The sequence below is a fragment of the Tamandua tetradactyla genome, chromosome 15, assembly GCF_023851605.1.
Source record: "Tamandua tetradactyla isolate mTamTet1 chromosome 15, mTamTet1.pri, whole genome shotgun sequence".
Classification (NCBI taxonomy): domain Eukaryota; kingdom Metazoa; phylum Chordata; class Mammalia; order Pilosa; family Myrmecophagidae; genus Tamandua; species Tamandua tetradactyla.
In genome coordinates this window covers 27677725-27694706 of record NC_135341.1, presented here as the reverse complement: position 1 = coordinate 27694706, position 16982 = coordinate 27677725, and the positions used below count along the sequence as shown (strand labels likewise).

Below are 16982 nucleotides of genomic sequence, written 5' to 3'. Positions count from 1 at the left end.
ATACTTATTCCTTCTAGTCTCCTATATTATGGACCAGCTAGATGGAAAAATCTGAGAGGATAGTATGGTAGTCCATGACAAACTCTGGGATCTGTCCTGTGAGAATTTGTTGAAGAGTGCTTTGAAAACTATTGCTTTTTTCTTTCTTTGCTTTGTATATATGGTATATTATACAATAAAAAAAGTAAAAAAAGAAAACAGTAGATAGCATTCTGCTCTCTTTAGACTGACAAAACTTACAAAGTCTGACAATTTTAGTGATGGTGAGGATGAAGAACAATGAAAACTATTAAAAACTAACAATTTTGAAGATACCTTGGCAGAAAAGTTGAAGATGCTATATACCATGATGCAATAATTCCACTGCCAGGAATACAGCCTAATTTCCTAGCATTGCTCCTACATTTGTGCTCAAAGAAACGTGAACATGAATGTTCATAGTATTTTTTATAATAGCAAAAACTAGAAGTTACCTAAAATCTATTTCAAAAGAATACATTGCGGTATAATTTTACAATGGAATACAATATGGTAGCAAAAATTCATTTTTTTGGTGAATCTCACAAACAACATGGAAAAACAAATCAGCTTTCAGAAGATTATATTCAGTATATTATTTATATGCAGTTTTAAAATGCAAAATAATACTGTGCATGGTGGTTTAAACACATGCACAGGTAGGCAGGCAACAGTGGCTCAGTGGCAGAGTTCTTGTCTGCTGTGCCGGAGACCCAGGTTTGATTCCTGGTGCCTGCCCAAGTGAAAAAAAAAAACAAGAAAAACATGCACAGGTGTAGTAGAAGTCCTTTGAAACACAGGTTTTGTTTTATTTCAGAAGGGTTTGATGAGGGATACATGAGAAGGGGCTGGCTGCACAGGGAATATCAGATGAACTACCATTATTTAATGTCTTAAATGGGTTGATGGGTACAAGGATATTCTCTGCATTTTAAAAATACTTTTTGGTATGTTTTAAATATTTAGTAATAAAATTTTACAAATAACACATGTAAGTATCAATAATAAATCTAGTTACCTAAAAATGACAAGATTCATTCTTGTTTTGTGAGTTTGATTATATTCATCTAAGCATTGGTCCACAACATCACTAAAATGATGAATATTTGGGATTTCAATATAAACTCTGTCATCCCCTTCAAGATCAGGATTCATGTAGTCACCAAACATGAGGTTTCTTAAGTCCTCTTCAGTCATCTATAGAATGGAAATCAGCAAATTAAAAAACTTTAAAACTTCTCCAAATCAATTTAAGAAAATGATACAAAACATTTTGTTTCATCCATGTTATGGGAGTGAATTATTTTTAAAAGTTTAATGGTCTGATTATTAATTATTTTTAACATTACTATGGAGTAAATAATATTGTATTGTAAAATAAATACCTGAGACTATATCACAAAACAGAAAAATTTTAAATGTAAGAGCTTTTCTTTTATCTTGTAAGGTTTTTTTTTTTTTTATAGGCAAAACTTTCATTACATCATCATGGGCAACTGCCATATATTAAGTGGCTACTAAGGGTCAGTCACCAATTTAAACACTTTACATCAATTATGTCATTTAATCCCCTAGCATGTGAGCCTTCATTATGTAAATAACTTTTATTTTACATAAATAGTTTCTTCTGAAGGAAAATCTCAAAATAAATGCCTATCTAAGAAGAAAATTAAAAGGAAATGATCATTAAGAAACAATAGCATTTTTTAAAAGATAAATTGTAACAATTCATGCTATTGTACTGATTTAACTTAATATATTTTAAATTATTAAATGGATTTACCGGTGCTTTTCCTTTCCTCAAATGTGAAAAGATACCATCAAATGACTCTTTAAAATGGTCCTTAATGACAGTTTTGATTAATCTGAACAGCCAGCTCCGATCTTCGTCATTAACAAGGCGATCATAAAACACGCGGAGGACCTCATGTACAAACAGACGGATCAGCGTGTGTTTGTTCTCGACAGCGTCTCTTCCAATGAGTAAGCAGCCCCAGATGACACGTGAAAAATCACGCAAGTTGAAAGTGTAATGAGACTTGGTGGGAGTGGGCAAGAGATTTTCCATGGATTGTTTATATATCTGAATATGAAAATGCCACAAAGCAAAAATAAAATGCTTATCAGTCAAGTCATGTAACAAATAGTATGTTATATAAAATATTTATCCCATCAGATCATAGTGGCTTGGAAAATTGTTTAGCACTAAGTCTAGCACAGCACACAACTATTTTGGTTTATTAGCACTCAATCAGGCATTAAGAAGTTGAGAGAACTTAATATTATCTGATTCTATCCAAGCCCAAGCAGTGATAATATTATTTCCCATATATTATTCAAAAGGATATGAACTAGAGTTAGTTAAGAACTTTAGCAGAAAGTCTAATCAGATAACTCATTCAGACTCATTCCAAATTAAGACAAGGATAAAACAATTTTTTTTCTGATCACTAATGACTTCGAAACAAATCTATGTGCTCTTTGTTCCTTTCTCTCATTCTTTCTCTTCTTCCTTCTATCCTTAATTGGCTGTAACGTGGAAATGAAGCATATTTTTACTATATGCTGAATTCACCAAGTCACGTTTAATATTTTCTGTAAGGAAGGCAAATTTAATCTTTTATAATAAATATCCTAAAAACAAAACAAAACTAACTAAAGTAATTGCTTATTTGTGTACATTCTGTGATTCATGTATCTCCCCCAAACTCTATTATTCTTGACAGAAAGAAAAGGATCCTTTCTGCATCTGTATCCCTACCTCTTTCCAGGAGATGCCCGAAATATAGATACCATATTTTATAAATAAAAGCATTTCTCCTTATCAGAATAAATACAATAATCATAATATATCTTTGCTCATAGTTTCTCTACTTTTACAACACAGATATTCCACTTAAATAAAGGGAGAAGAACTTTAAAAAGCAACAGTGTCCTTGAAAACAGACAGAATGACTCTGCGAGCTTTTTGCTTCTGGGTGCACTGATCTTCAGGTGAATCCCATCTCATTAAGTCTCCAGAAAGTATGGTTCAATGACTATATCACTGACTTAGCACTAAATACATTTTTCTCTTTTGCAGTTAGTGATGAGGCTGTCTCTGACCTCTGAACAAAGGTAGGTAACACACCCAGAAAACAGTTGCTTTTTGGCCATGCCTATGGTCTCATCTTCTGTTCTCACCCTTGTATTTCTTATTTTTTTCTTTCACTACCATTCCAAAAGAATATGGTCTAGCTATGTATTCATAAGTTGCTTAAATTTTTTTAAAGACAAATATGAAGAAAAGGAAGGAAGAGAGAAAAGGAAAAATTAAATACCATAGTAGGAACCTATCAATTAGGGAAACACCTATGATGTCTCAGGTAGTGGTTCTGGAAGGTTTCTGTTTAATGACCTTGTGAAGTTCCGTTACAGTGATTAAAAAACTGAGTCTCTGGAAGGTCAAATTACTGGCTTAAGGTCATATAGCTAGAAGTGACAGTCAAGGCTCAGACCCAGTTAGATTCCCTAATTTCTAAGTCCATGAGTTTTCTGTTCTCAGGCTTTCTGAAGAGCACTTCTGACAATGAAGACCAAGATAGACTGCTAAGGGAAGTACTGTTTTAAAAAAGTAAGAACCAAATGAGGGAAATACGTAATACTAAAACATGTCATGTAGCATTATTTGCCTACCTCCACAGTCCCACTGACAATTTGGTTCCCAATTAAAAAGTACTCTGGAGGAAATTCACGAATCCTTAGGTAGAATGCTACAATTGATGAGAAGATACGGATCATAGTTTCATCACTAAAAGAGTTAATACTGCAGACGTTGAAATGTCGAATAAAACGAGGAGTGACTGGATTTCTTCCACCACCTGGAGGGCCCATGGCAGCAATTAGCTCTATATCAACCAAGGTGATTTTACTTGTGTCCTTAAGGTCATACCTTGAAAACACATAAAAATTTAAAGCAATCAATTATAAAGTCAATAAGATGTGATGAAGATTTTCCTAGGGATTTAATCCAATTTTGCCTGCTCTAAAAGGAATGATTTCAGAAAATGCTTGGAGTAGGAGAAATTTAAAAAAACAAAAAACAGCACTCTATTTCTCCTTTCAGTGGTTCTGATTCCCTTGCTCAGATTCTCTACATATAGAACATTCTTTCTTTTTTCCTTCTCTTTCTTCTTCTTGTTCTTCCTTCCAATGGTGAATGATTCTTCACTTCTTTTCTTTTTCCAAATCCAGACACACAGATGAGTGACTAATCCTATTTGTAGATGGTTCTAGATAAGGTGACTACATGTGCCATTTTGCGTTAGACAATTCTGGTTGGTGCTTATCTCAGAGTAATTATTAATAACATCCCATTTTTAGTCTCAAAAATATCCCAGGTGAACAATAAATTATCTATCACCCTACTTTTAGCAAAGTCCTGATTTTCTTATCTTCAGAGCAAATAAGGATGCCTAAATAACCTATATATTTTTGTTTTATGGAAAAGGACTTTTAGGGAATAACAAAACATCAAAGACATTTTAATCACGAGGAGGTATCTAAATAGCACAATTCGGTTAGAATCACTCAGACTGAAAAGGTGGCTATTTCCAACAGGACATCAAGTCCTTTAATATTGAAGCTCTTGAAAAAAAAAAGGGGGTGGGGGAAATCTATGCAGTCAGACCTTAGCCCAACAGCACACTAAAAAGGATGGAAATATGATTCAGTTTTGGGAAACAACCTTGATAAGCATGAAGTAAATTATAAGGAAATCTACACAACTAAATAGTATTAAAAGCTAACAAAATGAATGACATAGACAAAATGCACTGATATGGATTGATATTCAAGATAAACATTTAAGTGAAAGTAAATTGCAGAACAGTTCCTTGGGGGAATGGTACTATGAAAGATATAATCTGCAAATTATTTCAATAATTGAAAATAGTAGTTGAAAGGGAAAGAGTTTACTGTATTATTGAATAAATACATTTCCAATACTGAATTATTTATCCCAGCTAACTCACATATTCAGAGGAAAGAATGGTATAAAAAGGTATAGAAAAACCTTTCAGAGATTTCTATATAGGAAAATCTGGGCACCTATTTTCTTCCCTAAATAGCTTGAAAAAATGTTATATTTTGCTTTAAGAAACTAATATAGAAAATGAGAGTAAAATATGACCTTAACATGGCTTATTAAGACTTTGAAGAAATAGTTACCAATGTCCACAGTCAAAAAATTGTCGTAATAATTCAATAGGAGGTTGAGCTCCATATTTCTCCAACGCGGGCATATTCATATCATCTATAAAAATTATACACTTCTTTCCCATAGGTGGTCCAAAAACTCCTTTGCGTCTTTTATCCAATCTAGCCATAATAATGTTCTATATTGTAAAGAAGAAAGTGTTATATTTATCTATAAATTAGCTATGAATTTACATTGCTTATGTTAAATCAGTATTAATAAGAAGAAAGACCTATGCTGACAGAATCCATGGGATTTCTGTCAGTAACAAATACCATTTGCTTAGTTTATCAATTATTGACATAAGATGTCATAAAGCCATACCTAACACCTGAATAAAAAAAGGAATTAAATAGTCTATGTAAGGAAATAATTCCAGCAGCATGATATGTGTGTTTGTGTATTTATTGTTATTTATATCATACTTAGGGTGATGTTAAACTACTCAGCTTCAGATTCAAAATCATTCAAAAAGCATTTATTGAAATTCTACTATCTGCTTAGAATCATTACATATATATATTTACATTATACATACACACATATATTTCTACATTACTTTTCTCAGGTATCTACACGTATCTATTAAGTTTAACTTACTATTTAAAAGCACAATCTTTGCATCTTTTAGCAACTTTTTATAGCTGACAAATTTTGAGAGCTTTTTTGTGTTTTTAGATATTTTTAGAACTCACTTGTCCATTGCAAAAATGAACACCAAAATTACTGCTTTCATTAAAATAAAGCTCCATAAGGAAGAATTTCTAAATTTGTAAGATTTTGATTTTAAGGGCATTCTAAAGGTTTAAAATAACTGACATGAGTCCCATTGGCCTGGAGAAAATGAATAGGCATAATTTAGGAATGGATGGCAAAAGTGGTGATTTAAAAAGGTCTCATGCAATATTTCATCTTGCATATTTGGGGGTAAAGGGTGGAATGCACAGGCACATGATTTCTCTCACAGGTCACACAATAGCCTGTGATTTAAAAGATATTTCACTGACAAAACTGCAGTGTGCCACAAATATCACTAAGGACCAGGACCATGTAGGAAAGTACAGAAAGCACAATTAAACTTATGAATTTTATAGGTTCTCTCTCTCAATCTTTTGTTGTTAAAACTTAGTTTAAAATTTGCTTTTAAATACCAAAATAAAAGTTTTATGTTTTATTTAAATTCATAGAAAATTTACACCAGCTGCTCACTTCAAATATTATTTTAAGTACTTCTCAAAACAAAAACTTAGTAATTACAGAGCCATGTTTCTGGCTTGAAACTAACCTGAACCTGATTGGCACTGGTCCGTGCGGAGAAATTAACATAAAAAGGAAAGTACCGGTCTTTTTCCAAGTGATTCATGAGCTTATCCTTCACATACACTGATTTTCCTGTACCCGTTGGACCCACAAAAAGCAGTGGCCTTGATGTAAATAATGGACATATTCAAGACAGAAAAAAGATCAGAATACATTTCTACTATAAGAAGCTGGAGTTAGATGAAAACTTAATGATCAAGTCATTTTCATGTAAACATTTTTTAGCCATAATTATTATTTCATGACAGTAATGACCAGCACACATTTTTGCTTACTGTGGCAGAGGCTTCAGGGGTAACAAACTATTATTTAACAAATGTAATGTTGTGATACGACATCTTTAACTTTTCAGAAAAGGAAGCCAAAGTTTTTCTTCTCAGAACGGTGATATATTTGTACTTTTTAATTAGGGGTATGAGCTTGAGGGTGACAATGAGGAATAGAATAACAAGGTGATAACAATGTGATAGGTTTAGAGTGTTTCACAGTTTTCTCAACAGCAGAAAGTTTTTTTTTGTAAGAAACTGAAAGACAGGGAATTCCAAACTTAATTGTTAAGTATACTTGTGTTATAACATTTTAGAATCAAGTCAACGTTGCTAACAAAATATTTGTCTAAAAGCAAGCATTAGAGAATTCATTCAGTGGGGTTTCCAGCAGGGTTTCTCATCCTTGAATGATCATAATCAATTTTAAAGGGAAAAAAAATCTCACAGATTTATGTTCACAGAACACTGGGGTATCTCAGTTTGAGAAACGCTGCACTAAAAATTAAGTGTAACCACTCTGGATGATCATTTGGCACTGCACAATGCATAAACATAAATATAAAGACTGGCACTGAAATTGAGTAGTAGTATTCAGTTATAAGGGGTCATCTAAATGTTCCACATTATGCTAACATTAATTTCTAAAATATCATTGAATTCATTTCCCAGAGCCTGCCCATGCAAAGAAAAGAAATATATATATTTTTGATATGTTTTGATATCATTTTGATAATGACATATATATATATATCACTGAACTATTAATACAAAATTAAAATCCTTTAGAACTAAGTGACCCCCAAGAATTCATCTATGGGTCCCAGTCTGAGTTATACTTACCTTAGGGAAAGCTATTTATGAAAAATAAGTTTAGTGCTCACTTCGGCAGCATATGTACTAAAATCGAATTGATACAGAAAAGATTAGCATGGCCCCTATGCAAGGATGACACACAAATTCGGGAAGCATTCCATATTTTTATCTATGTGTTTTTAAAAACAGAGTATGTTTTATATATTTACTATGCAATTATTTTCTTTTGCTTGGCTTTTTTTTGGGGGGGGGCTTGGCTTTTTATATGTTAATAAGAAGCCAAACAGAATAATTTTATATTTTTCAGCTTTTTGAGAGTTACAATGTTAATTGTCCAAGTCCCTAGAAATTTATAAAAATCTACTCTTAAAAAAAAGTAAGTTTAACAAATAATAGTGCTCTTGGAGTCCATGGACCAATAGGGGAGATTCTTAGATAAAACTCAGGGAGTCCGTGAACTTGTATGGCAAAAAGATCATATCTTTACTTTCACTATCTTCTAACTAAAATATAGCAATTATCTTAACAGTAACAGTGTCTTTGTTAGCAACAGAAATGATCCTAAACACTACAGTTGTTAGAGAGATCTTAAAAATATCACATAGCCATTATTTCCTCAAAATTACGACAGTTATCAAACCCACTGCTTGGTCTTATTATTTAATGTGTCAATAAAAAGTACTATTATAGCTTAACTTTGTTCAGTATTTTAATAAATGTATTTCAATATGTGACTTGCTTTGTAATTCCAGGTATTTATATATTTAAAAGCATTATGCTGAAAGGGTTCATGGCACAAAAGAATTCCTGTACTAGGAATTCTCCAGAATTGATAACTGCCTTCCTTGCCTAAGAAAATTTTTTTATAATATTAGGTTCTAAATGCAAAAGTGCAACTACTGGTACAAAACAGGGATAAAATAATTTTTCCTTCATGAGCTATTTTTCCTGTTTTTTATTAAACAATATAAACTAGTTAGAAAATTCATTCAGAAAACAGGTTCTTTATCAAAAATAAACAAACCATAAAATTCATACGTATTATAGAAGATTGTCTAATTTAAATATTAATAAGTTATATTTAATATTTTAAAAGAAAACTACAAAATGTTTAAAGAAAGTTGCTATCAGTATGCCTATCATACATGCCACGTCTTCTGCTCAGTTTCGTGTACTTTTTTTTAATGTGATTTTCTGATTTAGTCTCAGTTTTTCATGTTCATCTTAAGTTATGGAATCCAGAAGTGGCATGGGGCACACGTGAAATGGGAGAATGTGCATCATAGTTAATCTGTTACCTCCAGAAATACTAAACCTTTGAAATAGAATGCCTACCTTTTTTAACAATTTAACACTGCAGCTCATTTTCCATCTGCTGTTACAAATAAAGGAAATCTAAGGTAGCTATATGAGGCAACAAAGTGTGACAGCAAGGCTTGGGAGGAGACAATAGGAAACCTGGATTTCTAGGTTTGATGCTAACAAGAGATGTGACTTTGGACATGCCAATTAGTTGCCAAGGGTTTTAGTGAACTCAAAGTGGATGATCATAAAGTTCAGTTCAAAAATTGCTATGATCCTGTTTGAATGGCACTGTTACATATAGAATATGCTTACAGTAGAGTTCCTTACTTTGCATAGGTAATACTCAAATCCATTAGAAATGTATATCTAATTGTGTCCATTGTAGGGACTATTATATCTTGAATCTTGACACATTTATCTCCTAGAGTGGTACTTTTAATTAATTCATTCCAATGAAGCCAGCGACCTCGGTTTCTCAACTACAAGAGAACATAATTTTAAAAATATTTTAACCAAAAAAATTAATTTTTAACCATGCACTTGCTATATCTGAAAGGCTCTTTTCAACACTTACACTGCTGTTACATTCGCTTTTTAAAAACTTTTGTCATTTCCCTTTTTATATCTAGTATTATGAAATGCTAGATTCATACAAAAGAATATATGTCAATATTTTGTCATGAAGCAGATTAATAAAACAAGCATTTGTGAATCTACCACCCAGTTTAAGAAAAAAAACGTTTTTCCTCTAATTTTCCTTCTTAAATGATAACCTAAAGAAGTTAATGAAACTTGGTGTATTAGTCAGGGTCCTCTAAGGAAACAGAACTGACTACATATATATTGAGATTTTTATGAGAATTGTCTCACATGACTGGAGGATTGGCAAATGAAAATTCCATAAGGCAGGCCACAAGCTGGGAAAGCAAATGAAGGTTTTCAATGAATTCTCCAGGAGAAGCTGTCTGGACTAGTGATGGAAATTCTCTCTTCATTTCTCTCATCATTTCTCCTTCTAAAGTCTTCAACTGATTGGATGTGACTTCTCTCATCATTGAAGGCAGTCTCCTCAGTTGATTGTAAACGTAATCAGCCACAGATGCAATCAACTTACTGATGATTTAACTACAGTAACAAACAGGCCAGTGCTTGTTTGACCAAACAACTGACCACCATAACCTGACCAAACTGATACATGAACTTAACCATCAGACTTGGTTATCACAAATTCAACACATATCTACAATTTCAGATATTTTGCCTTTTGTATTTCTAACATTCTAATCCTCCCAAAATGTCTTTAAGATGTTCTTTTTGCATATATCAAGTATTTATATGAAAGTCACTCTGATGTAGCTCAAACTGCAATTTGCTGGCCTTTGGCTTCACGTTTTTCATTATTTTAAAGCAAATGGGCAATAATCTAAGTACAAACAAAACATCCCATGAACTCACTATGTTTGTTTCTCTAAAATGATTTTCTATGGCATTTTGATCCAGGCTGATATTCATTCAGGACATACTGGCATTAGGTAGTGATTGTGACAATAATGAAGTTCTTCCGAACCAGTAACTAAATAACTGCTGTCCTGACACTCCTGATTGACTTCCTATCTGTCCCCCCATTATCCCTCTCCCCAGGCTGTCCTGGCCCCTTCCTGGAGATTCCCAGGCCTCCCACTATCAAGCAACAAAAGGGTTAATATCTGGCAAAGTAAGGGGTCTCTAAAACCTGCCCCCAGTTCTATGACTGACATCTAAGAATCACTTCTTATTTTCTATCAAATTGTAAAGGTTTACAGTAGGTGTCTAGTTGTTAGTGATTTTGCAGGTTTGGGTGAATGCTTCTTTATCAGGTCATATTCTTATTTTTATAAAAGTTTTAGCTCTTATTCTTATCAAAGTTATATATGTAACATATTAGAATCAAAAGTTCTACAAGTTCAAGAAAAATAGTTCCCTACTGTCATTTCTCCCTCCCCAGCAGCAACCACTTTTACCTCTTTAAATGGAGTATTTTGACATTTACCTCAATTCTTAAAGAATATTCCTATGTTATTCTTCATTTTTTACTTTTAGAGATTACTTTATTGACTTTCTACTATAATTAATGAGGATTAAACTCTTTTTCTAATCGTATTTAAAAAATTCTATGTTAGCATGGTTTTGGGGAAAGAGCCTTGTGCTGACAGTCAGGAGGTCTGGGTTCAAGTCCTGATTTTGCTAGGCATTCACCTTTCTAGATTTGTTTCTTTATCTATAAAACCTGAAGTTTAGGCAAAATTATGACTAAGACTCTATCCAGATCTCATAGTTCTATGAAGTAAAATTTGCACAATCAAGTGATGATTCACGTACTCGCTGTTTAAAAAGAATCCTGTGAATTCCTTTCTACAAAGTAGAGAAAACAGATTTAATTTCAATCTGAAATTTCAAATATTCTTAAAGTATGTTTATCTATATGGGGCCCAAGTTATAAGAGGAAAAACCAAAGAGAAGGAACTAAAAAGATCATCAGAGGTGTTAAAACAGCTCGAGGATGGGAACACAAGTTTTGTCTGCTGATTCAAGGATTAGTGCTTTACGTCTTAATGAGAATTTTATGTCATACCTCATATGTGTAGTCATAGACCAGGCCTTTTTCATCAAAGTGGCATTCCCATTTACCTACAGAGGCTGGGACTGGATTCTCTTCATCCTTCCCCAGGATGATTAATCTTAGGAAAGTATCAAAGATAATACGACTATCTGTATCACAACTTCCTCCAATGGACCAAATCAAAGAGAACACAAAGCAAGCCTGTGGGTGAAAGTTTTTTGTTTCTTTTTTTAGTTTAACATCTTAAGGTCTGATCAACCTACTGAGAAAAGGTCTTATTTATAAACAAAGCAGAATGGAACATAGCTAAGTTACATAGTCATTTCTCTGACGATATCTATCAAAATTTAAAATGCACATATCAAAGAGCTAGGAATTTCTCTTCTGGAATTTTAACCTCAAATATATTACCACCTGTGAAAATTATGTATAACATTTTCAAGAATATTCAGTGCAGCACTGTTTATAATTTCAAAATACCAAAAGCAACCTAAATGTCCTTCAATAGGGATTTGCTTAATTGGATTATGCTACCTACATTGGAATACATAAAGCTGTTAAAAAATAACACAACTTTAAGTACTAATATGGAACAATCTCCAAGATATATTGTAAATGAGAAATGATGCAAATCTGTATGTACAGTATGCCAACATATGTGTAAGAAATGTATACCTAAAAAAGAGTATATCCTCTTGTATGCATAAAATACCTCTAGAAGGTTATATAAGGCAATGGTAATAGAAGTTTCCTTAAGGGAAGTAACTAGGTGGGTTGGGGATTGGTATGGATGGAAACTCTACTTTTGCCTTTTGAATTTTACTCTAGGTACAATCTTTATCCAGTGAAAAAATAAATCTATCAAATATGTTTTAAATGATAAATTTCTCAACACTTATCAATCTACATGAGTCTCTAAATGTGATTCTGAATCTTCTGGAAAATGTTGGGAATTTAGGTTTACCAACAGAGTGAAAATTTTCAGGAAATACCTCAATCGAAGATTAGCTAAGTGAACTACTCATCTTATTTAAAAAGTTTTTTATTTTATAAAAAGGTAACTGATTGATAGAGAAGAGTATTAAAAATAAGTTCTGGGGAAGGCAGTTCCAAACCTAGGGAGAAAAAGCGACATGAATAAATTATTCCTCAAACATGTTCTTCCAAATGTAGGGGAAATAGGAGTAAAAAGGGGGGAGGATGATAAGAAAATATGGTTAGCAGGGAACCCTGGAATGTGAGATGTCTGAGGTAGAAGGTTTTCTGTGGCAACAAGGTGAAGGGAAAGCAATGGGAGGGAAGGTAGTCTGAGTCTAGACCAAGCCGTTTAGGAATAAGGTGGTAGATGGGAAAGTAGCACAGACTAGGGAAGAGAACAAAATAATCTCATTCATTCGACTAGCTTTTAACAATGCCTGCTCACTAGTGCCATGCTCATTGGCCTTCTCCGGACGTAAGTTAACCAGGACTACCAACCCCTCCCTCCCTATGTCTGCCATGGTTCCTGCCTACAATGCTCCACCTAGCTGAATGGATGCCTATTCCTGGGCTTTGAAGTCAGCTTATTACTGCCCACATCCTGGCTTAACATTAAAAAAAAAATCACCTCACCTAAAGTTCATATTGATTAATATTAAATCACCTTATTAAATGTTTATCAAATTTTGGGCTTTCACAAATAACAGAGCAGGTTTTGTTTATTCTCACATATTTCACTTTCTTTATAATGTTTTTTAACAACAGAATACCAGATTAGGGCAAATTCTTTGTCCTCAGCTCTTCTTTTTTGAACTTACAAAAAAAACAGCTTTAGAGCTAATATCCTGTAATGTCTTTCTCCATACAAATATAATTTGCCAGAAGCATATTTTATTCTGTAACTAAAAACTACATTAAAAATAAAACCAGGCGGGCCGCGGTGGCTCAGCGGGCAAAGTGCTTGCCTGCTATGCCGGAGGACCTCGGTTCGATTCCCGGCCCCAGCCCATGTAACAAAAACGGAGAAACAGAATACAATAAAACAAGAAAATGTTTAAAAGATGTTTCCCTTTCTTCCTTCCTTCCTTCCTTCTATCCTTCCTTCCTTCTCTCTGTCTTTCCTTTAAAAAAAAAAAAAAAAAAAAAAAAATAAAAAAAAATAAAACCAACCATAATCCAAACACGAATGTGCTTGCTGGTAGGATCATTTTCTACTACGGTACAGAGTAGGACTTCAAAAAGGCGTGTGAGAGATACAACCACATTGCTATTGCTTGTAGGAATCAATTCCTGCGAAGTGAAAAGAATAAGATATTTTATTTAACTTTCATCTGGTTTGAAGAATAAAAGAAGATAAATATTTAATTCAAAAGCTGAAAAAGCATATATGGGGAGGTGCAACAGTGGCTCATTGGCAGAATTCTCACCTGCCATGCGAGAGACCGAGTTTGCTTCCCAGAGCCTGCCCATGCCAAAAAAATATATACATGTGGCGTTCATAAGATCTTTATAACATTTTAAATTAAAGAATTTAAATTGTAGGTATGATAAAAAAATTTGCAAACAGTATCCGTCAAATAGTTTAACAGATTATACATACATTCTTTTTTTTTTTTTTTTTTTGTATGCTATATGGCAGGGGTCACATTTCATTCTTTTTCCATGTGAGTATCCTGTTACTGCAGCACCATTTGTTGAATTTTGTTTGTTTGGGGGAAGTACATGGGCCAGGAATCGAACCCTGGTCTCCTGCATGTACATATATATTCTTATTCTAAATTTTCTGACAAATGAAAACAAGTTACTGGAAGAGAATACACAATATTCTAGGGATCATAGAAATGAAGTCTCTAATAGCTATTCATTCATGTATTTGTTCAACAAACATTTATGGAAAATATCCTATGCCTATCTACCAAGCCAGGGTATCTGGAAATAAAAGACACAATTCATGATAGGGAGTGATAATAAAATTAAATAGACACAACTAACATGGAATAATAATAATATGACAAAGAAAGTCCCAGGGATAGGGGAGCCTACCAGATTTCTTGACATAAAATAATTAGGCCAGACCTGGAGAAAATAACAGGGAGAGAAATAGGACAGGGATAAATCAAGGAAAGCTTCCCAAAAGAAGTAAAAATTGAGCTGAATGTGGAAGGAAAATATGAGTTATTCAAGTGAACAAGGGAAGGATGTTCAAGGAGGAGCAGCTATGTGTACAAAGAGGTAGAGATTTAAGTAAGCATGAGTACTAAGGGGATTCTGCAGGACATGAAAACAGGGTGTAAAGGAGGAATGACAAGAAATAAGGCTTGAGAAGCAGACAGAAGCCAGATCGTGAAAGGTTTTATAGCCTGTATTAAGGTTCTCATTCTAAGAGGAAAAAAGTTCCAATGGAGGGTTTTAAGTCAGGGGTAAACTGAATGAATTTGTGTTTTAGGATCTTCATTCCGCCAGTAGGATGTAGACTAGACCAGAGCAGTTCTGATGTTTTGGTTCGGGTAGGAAATGATAAAGGTCAGAACTAAGGCTACTATAATGGGAAGCAAGTTGGGAAGGAGACAGGAATGACGAGGAGAGGATAGATGTAAAAGTAGTCAAAGAGGGAAGTTCAATAGACCTTGGTGACCGATTGGATATGGAAAATATGGGAGTCAACTATAGGAACAAAATCCATCACTCATTACCAGAAAGATGGAGTTTATTTTGTATTATGTATAGCACACAGAGCTTCAAAATCGTAAAACTGAAAAAGGACTTAACTATATATTTTCTCCATAAAGACATACAGAATCTTCATAATATTCATAAAATAGAATTGATTTTTTTCTTTATGAAGAATATTTCCCTATTCTTAAAATAATATTTTTAGGATGAAAACTCTATAGAATATCCCTTTCCCCTTTATATACATGCTTACATGTAAATAACTGATACACATGTATGTAGTAGGTTAAACGGTGGCCCCCAAAAGATGCCCATGTCCTAATCCCTATAACCTGTGAATATGATCTTATTTGGGAAAAGGTCTTAAGATGAGATCATTCTGGATTATCCTGGATTTAGGACCAGGAGACACACAGAGGAGAGACAAACAGGAGAAGGTCATGTGAAAGACAGAGACGGAGATAAGAGTTATGCTGCCACAGAAATGCCTGTAGTCACCATAGTACATGGAACCTTGAGTAGGGCATGAGATTTTGTAGGTTTGTCCAGGGCAATGCTCTGATACATCCCAGAGTGATTTGATCAGTGAATAAAAAAGTATTTGCAAAGTCCCCCGGAGGGAATGGTGAGAAAGGGGAATATCAAGAATTGTGAGAATTCTTGATATTCTCACAAGCAATGGGGACAACCAAAGCAATAGGCTGAGCCCCCAATCTTGGGGTTTGTACATATGAAACTTAACCCTGCAAAGGAGAGGCTAAGCCACAAGTCACCCCCAAGAGAACCTCTTTTGTTGCTCAGATGTGGCCTCTCTCTCTCAGCCAACATGACAAGCAAACTCACTGTCCTCCCCTTCTCTACATGAGACATAACTCCAGGGGTGTGTACCTTCTTGGCAATGTGGGACAGAAATCCTAGAATGAGCTGGGACTCAGCATCAAGGGATTGAAAAAATCTTCTCGACCAAAAGGGGGAAGAGAGAAATGAGACAAAATAAAGTGTCAATGGCTGAGAGATTCCAAGCAGAGTCGAGAGGTTATCCTGGAGGTTATTCTTATCCATTATACAGATATCACCTTTTTAGTTAAGGTGTAACGGAGAGACTAGAGGGAAGTGCCTGAAAATGTAGAGCTGTGTTTCAGTAGCCATGTTACTTGAAGATGATTGTATAATGATATAGCTTTCACAATGTGACTGTGTGGTTGTGAAAACCTTATGTCTGATGCTCCTTTTATCTACTTTATTAACAGACAAGTAAAACATATGGATTAAAAATGAATAAATAATAGGAGGAACAAATGTTAAAATAAATTTAGTAGATTCAAATGCTAGTGATCAATGAAAGGGAGGGGTAAGGGGTATGGTATATGTGATTTTTTTTCTGTTTTCTATTTCTTTTTCTTAATTGATACAAATGTTCTAAGATATGATCATAATAATGAATATACAACTACGTGATGATATTGTGAGTTATTGATTATATACCAAGAATGGAATGATCATATGGTAACAATGTTGGTGTTTGTATGTTGTTATGTTTAATAAATAAAAAGAAATGTCTGTAGTCACTGGAAACTAGGAAAGAGCCTCCTATACAGTCTTTGGAGGGAGCCTGGCTTTGCTGACACCTTAATTTCAGACTTCTGGCCTCCAGAGCTGTAAGAGAATTCATTTCTGTTGTATTACGCCAACAAATTTGTGGTAATTTGCTACGGCAGTTCTAGGAAATTAAAAGTTTTCTCAAAAATACTAAATATACACTTGATTTTTT

General features: G+C 33.8%; 1 protein-coding gene and 1 non-coding gene across 8 annotated transcripts in view; one reads left to right on the top strand and one right to left on the bottom strand.

Annotated features, from left to right (window-relative positions):
• Window positions 1-16982, bottom strand: part of DNAH12 (dynein axonemal heavy chain 12) — a 313559-nt gene that overhangs the window by 120070 nt on the left and 176507 nt on the right. For 6 of the 7 annotated variants that reach the window (XR_013162717.1, XM_077128914.1, XM_077128917.1 and 3 more), the window contains exons 35-42: window positions 13709-13828; window positions 11573-11761; window positions 9289-9440; window positions 6540-6678; window positions 5227-5393; window positions 3694-3949; window positions 1802-2101; window positions 1037-1215 (exon numbers count right to left, since the gene is read on the bottom strand). Coding sequence is in view for 6 of the 7 variants with exons in the window: in XM_077128914.1 (XP_076985029.1) it covers window positions 1037-1215; window positions 1802-2101; window positions 3694-3949; window positions 5227-5393; window positions 6540-6678; window positions 9289-9440; window positions 11573-11761; window positions 13709-13828 (1502 nt within the window). In the remaining variant the exon portion in view is untranslated. The remainder of the gene's footprint in view (window positions 1-1036; window positions 1216-1801; window positions 2102-3693; window positions 3950-5226; window positions 5394-6539; window positions 6679-9288; window positions 9441-11572; window positions 11762-13708; window positions 13829-16982) is intronic. The other variant, XM_077128918.1, reaches the window with a different exon arrangement.
• On the top strand, window positions 7717-7823 carry LOC143658112 (U6 spliceosomal RNA). The gene has a single exon (XR_013163136.1). It is a non-coding gene; the product is annotated as a U6 spliceosomal RNA (small nuclear RNA).